Source organism: Myotis brandtii, unplaced genomic scaffold (assembly GCF_000412655.1).
Source record: "Myotis brandtii unplaced genomic scaffold, ASM41265v1 scaffold506, whole genome shotgun sequence".
Lineage (NCBI taxonomy): Eukaryota > Metazoa > Chordata > Mammalia > Chiroptera > Vespertilionidae > Myotis > Myotis brandtii.
In genome coordinates this window covers 2908343-2913625 of record NW_005369287.1, presented here as the reverse complement: position 1 = coordinate 2913625, position 5283 = coordinate 2908343, and the positions used below count along the sequence as shown (strand labels likewise).

The 5283-nt window shown below is 49.4% G+C and overlaps 1 protein-coding gene across 1 annotated transcript in view; it reads right to left on the bottom strand.

Moving 5' to 3' along the window:
* The window catches only part of GLB1 (galactosidase, beta 1), a 75194-nt gene that overhangs the window by 45196 nt on the left and 24715 nt on the right, over positions 1-5283 (bottom strand). The window contains exons 7-8 of the mRNA XM_014548381.1: positions 4339-4433; positions 248-428 (exon numbers count right to left, since the gene is read on the bottom strand). Coding sequence (XP_014403867.1) covers positions 248-428; positions 4339-4433 — 276 coding nt within the window. The remainder of the gene's footprint in view (positions 1-247; positions 429-4338; positions 4434-5283) is intronic.

The following is a 5283-nucleotide window of genomic DNA, read 5'->3' as shown; positions in this document are numbered from 1 at the left end:
ATCAATGATTCTCTCTCATCATTGATGTTTCTATCTCTCTCTCCCTTCCTCTCTCTAAAATCAATAAAAACATATTTTACAAAAGAAATACAATAATCTTAACAACTGGATAAAGGGAAATGTGAGGAATCTCGTCCAATAGGCCCCTGCTGCTTGCACAACAGCTGCCCAGAGCGATTAGCTGGGTCAAAAGCCCAAGCCTGCGTGCATGGCCTCAGCTGGGTTTTCTGTTGCTACAAACACCAACCTGGTCCGAAGTCCACGGTGGCGTACAGCCCCTGCAGCGCCCCACACTGCATAAGTTTCTCCCTTTCGCCATCGGTGGTGAACAGAACCACGTCATTACCCAGGTGGTAGTGGAAACGCTTCTGCAGGAAACGCAGGTAGTCATAGTCACAGGAAAAGTAGCTGCCATATTCATTTTCAACCTGCAGATTAAAAGAGAGGAGGGTGAAAAGAAACCAGAGATCCCAATGAAGTCATTCTAATGCCAAAAATATCCCCTATACTCAGTCCTCAAAAATCATTTTTTTTTAAATATTTTTTTGATGATTTCAGAGAGGAAGGGAGAGATAGAAACATCAATGATGAGAATCATTGATCAGCTGCCTCCTGCACGCCCCCTACTGGTCGGGATCGATGATCAGCTGCCTCCTGCACGCCCCCTACTGGGAATCGGGATCGAGCCTGCACCCCAGGCATGTGACCTCCTGGTTCATAGGTCAATGCTCAACCACTAAGCCACACTGATCAGGCTCAAAAACTCATTTTCCAAAAAGCAACTCAGCATAAAAACGTACCCTGCCCAGGAATAAGAAAAAGAAAACAGAAATCCCAATGCTAGTTTTTGGATTGTAGTGATGTTCTATACTATTGTAGATAATCTTATATAATAAAAGGCTAATATGCAAATCGATCGAACGGCAGAATGACTGGTCACTATGATGCACACTGACCCCCAGGGGGCAGATGCTCAATGCAGGAGCTGCCCCCTGGGGGTCAGTGCACTCCCACAGGGGGAGTGCCACTCAGCCAGAAGCCCTGAGCCGGGCTCATGGCTGGCAAGCACAGCAGTGGTGGGAGGAGCCTCTCCCGCCTCCACAGCAGTGCTAAGGATGTCCAATTGACGGCTTAGGCTGGTTCCCCTAAGGGCTCCTGGACTGTGAGAGGATGCAGGCCGGGCTGAGGAACACACCCCCTTCCCCCAGAGTACACGAATATTGTGCACCAGGCCTCTAGTTGTAGATAATACTCAACTCTGCTATTGTAGTGCATAAGCAGCCATAGACACTCTATGAACGAATAGGCGTGGCTGTGTTCCAATGGACTTTTTAAAAAATACATTTCTTTATTGATTTCAAAGAGGAAGGAAGAGGGAGAGAGAGATAGAAACATCAATGATGAGAGAGAATCATTGATTGGCTACCTCCCACACACCCCCACTGGGGATGGAGCCCGAAACCCAGGCATGTGCCCTTGGCTGGAATTGAACGCGGGACCCTTCAGTCTGCAGGCCGACGCTCTATCCACTGTGCCAAACTGGCTAGGGCCCAATAGACTTTTATTTACAAAAACAAGCAGCAGGCCAGTTGGCTCACGGACCGCCATCTGCAGGTCCTAGTTCTAGAGTAACTGTGTCATCCTGTAAGCTCCTTAGTGAGGCAACAAGGCACCGAGGACCTTTCTTTAAAGTGGTTGATCTTCCACGGCAACAAGTAGGAACAGGGCTATTACCTCATGATGACTACTCCGTACACTGGATGAAGCAAAGTTGTGGGTGGAAGGTCCTGCCCTAATTATTGTCACCTGGGATATTAATAGGTGTTTGTGGCTTTCCTTATTTTAGGTGTGGTCTTGGTACGAATTGAGATAAACATCCACATATGAATCCAGTTCAGATGGTGATGGTGAGGTTTAGAGAGTATCTGCACCTATGGCTGAATCATAAGGATGAGTCGAGGACCAGGCTGGGCTTCCTGCAGCTGTCAGACAATGGTGTTGAGGGCCCTAACCACCTGCAGGCAGGGATCTGAATCCTCTGGTAGGAATCATTTTGTCCCGCCTGCAGACACAGCTCCTTGGTGGCCTCTTCAGACTCTCGGGGCACCCAGAGAAAGCGCCAGCTTTGTGAACTGAGTGAATCATTCCCACGGCCCTTGGCCTGAATTAAGGCAGAGATAGAAATCAGCTTTCATAGAAACTTCCACAGTGAAACCCTGGCTACTGAGGCTAGCCTCTTTCTTTCTTCCTTCCTTCCTTCCATTCTCCTTCCTTCCTTTCTTTCTTTCTTTCTTTCTTCCTTCCTCCCTTCCTTCCCTTCCTTCCCTTCCTTCCCTTCCTTCTCTCTCTCTCCTCTCTTCCTTCCTTCCTTCCTTCTCTCCTTCCCCTCTCTCCCTCCCTCCCTTCCTTCCTTCCTTCCTTCCTTCCCTCTCTCTCTCTCCTCTCTTCCTTCCTTCCTTCCATCTCTCTCTCTCCTCTCTCCCTCCCTCCCTTCCTTCCTTCCTTCCTTCCTTCCTTCCCTTCTTCCTTTTTTGCTGCAAAAAGCTTTGTTTCCATTTGGTCCAACGCATGGGAGAGAGCTTCAGGGTAGTTCAAAGACTGGCTAGTAGGGCATGGCTCAGTGGTTGAGCATCGACCTATGAACCAGGAGGTCATGGTTCAATTCGAGGTTAGGGCAGATGCCCGTGTTGCAGGCTTGATCCTCAGTGTGGGGTGTGTAGGAGGCAGCCAATCAATGATTCTCTCTCATCACTGATGTTTCTCTCTCTCTGTTTCTCTCTCTCTCTCTCCCTCCCTCCCTCTCTGATATCAATAATATATTTTTTTTAAAGAAAAGAAAAAAGGCTAGTATTTCAGGGAGAGGCAAAAGCCAGACACCAGGGGAATGCAGAGGGGCCCCTCAAAGGCCTCTGGGCTCCAAAGGCTCCTAGTCGTGCTTGAGGGTAAGTCTCTTGAAGAGATGTTCGTCCAGCCCAGCCTGGGGGCCGGCCAGCCTGCGGAGGTGAGTCAGGTGTCTCCCATCTCCTTGATGAGTTTTACCTCCTCACCCCGGAAGTGATTCTGCAGGAAGTCACGGAGATGGGGGTCTGCGCGGGTAGAACTCAGGGCCTGCAGCTCCACAAGGGCCTGGTTCAGTTCCTCTCCAGGCCAGGGCAGCTTCCATGGCGTCCTGAGTTTTGACCACTCCTCTTGGGAGGCTTCAGCACGTCCTGGAAGAGAATGTGGCCCCCGCGCTGGTTTTGCATCTTTAGGAGGGGCTGGGAGCCCTCGCGCTTCTTCTCCAACCCTGGAGGGCCACATCCTAGCGGTGGAAATAGAAGCCCAGAGAGAGGTAGGTGCGGACGCCCACAGATGCAAGTTGGCAAGGCATTGGCCGCAGCCTCCACCTCGGTAGAATAATTCTGACGAATCTGGGAGCTCATGGTTGTTTGGCAATAAGGAGTTAAGGTAGAAAAACAACCGGGGTGTTGGCTGGTCTCGGAGGTGGTTTTGAAGGTGGTGACTGGATAAGATGCTGGAGAGTGGCCGGAGGCTGGAAGAAGGGGTGTCCCTGGGTCTGGGGCGTCCAAACACTGTTGAAGCAAGAGACAGATCCGGGACCGCCGAGGGCACTGTCACCAGCTTCTTTCTTATCTAGCCCAGCCGCTTCTATTAGATTCCAGAAACACTGGGTAGGTGTGTGGTGTGAATACACGCCGATGTGACCTCCTGGCGACCAGGCAGAGTTATGGGGGTTGGAGAGACTAGAGATACACCTGGGCAGGGATGAAGGTCGCTAAACTTCCTCAAATGCTTCACAAATGGAGGCGCTAGCTGGGTGGCGTTGGCCAGGTCACTTAATCTCTTTGAAAGTCTTCATTTAAAAGAGACAGTGGACCTAGCCGGTTTGGCTCAGCAGATAGAGTGTCAGCCTGCAGACTGAAGGGTCCCGGATTCAATTTCGGTCAAGGGCACATGCTCAGGTTGTGGGCTTGATCACCAGTAGGGGGCATGCAGGAGGCAGCCAGTCAATGATTCTCTCTCATCATTGATGTTTCTGTCTCTTTCTCCCTCTCCCTTCCTTTCTGAAATCAATTAAAACATAAAAAAAAATAAAAGAGACAGTGGCTAGAATAATTGAATAGCATTGGCAGGACATCCAGGACAGAGTCTGGTACATAGCAGGCATTCAAAAAAGGTAATACCTCCCCCAAACGCAATTTAAATCAAAGCACCATCTATGGCATTGCCACTCAGAGAAACAGACTTAGGAAGCTCAGGCCTGCATCCCTCCTATAAATACTGTGACTGGATGGAACCCTTCGCGTCCCGCCAGCCCATGCTCATCCCCATGGTTACCTGCACCGTTATAATCGGCCCTCCATTCTGATAGAGGAGAGGCTTCATCTTGGGCAGAATGACTCCCAACCATGTGTCCACAGCTGCCAGATAGTCTGGAACGCAAGACAGGTTTAACACCATCACGCACCTTTTAGCACAAATAGACACAACACAGCCTTATTACTCTGGGGCTGCCAGCAGAGATCAGAATATGCTGGATTCAACAATTACCTTCTGAAACGGGGCAGCGACATGCCCCAAGAGTCAGATGAAAGTTGTCTTGCAAGGAGCTGTCTCCTCAGCTGAGCTCCCAGTGGACAAGGACCAGTATGCCTGGTATCTGCCCCTGCAGCTAGGACAGAAAGCCTAGAGGCATCCTGCCAGTGTGTGTTAAGTAGAGAAAAGAGCGACTGAGCCCTGGCTGGTGTTGCTCAGCGGTTAGAGTGTTGCTCTGCAGACTGGAGGGAAAAGGGCACGTACCTGGGTTGCAGGTTTGATCCCTGGCCCCGGTTGGGGTGCTTGCAGGAGGCTACCAATCGACGTGTCTTTCTCACATCGATAGTTCTCTCTTTACTCTCTCTCTCTCTCTCTCTCTCTCACCCCCTCTCACCTTCTCCCCTCTCCCATTCTCTCTAAAAATAAATGGAAAAAAATATCTTCTGGTGAGGATCAACAACAAACAACAAAAAAGAAAAGAGTGACTGAATGGTGTCTCCTCCTCTCTGTCACAGTAGGTTTTTTTTCCTTTGTACAATTAAGCTCCAATGAATTATAAAGGGTGTCCCAAAATTCACGCAAGAAGTAATTTTGATAGAAAACACAGGTTTATAATTAAAAATTGAAAATTTTTTATTGACTCATAAAGTATACAGTATAGGGTTATGTATGGAATAGCATATCGGGTAAATGGCCTCCACGGCTTTGCTGGCACATCCGCATACTTTTGTTATTGCCTGAGCAGCC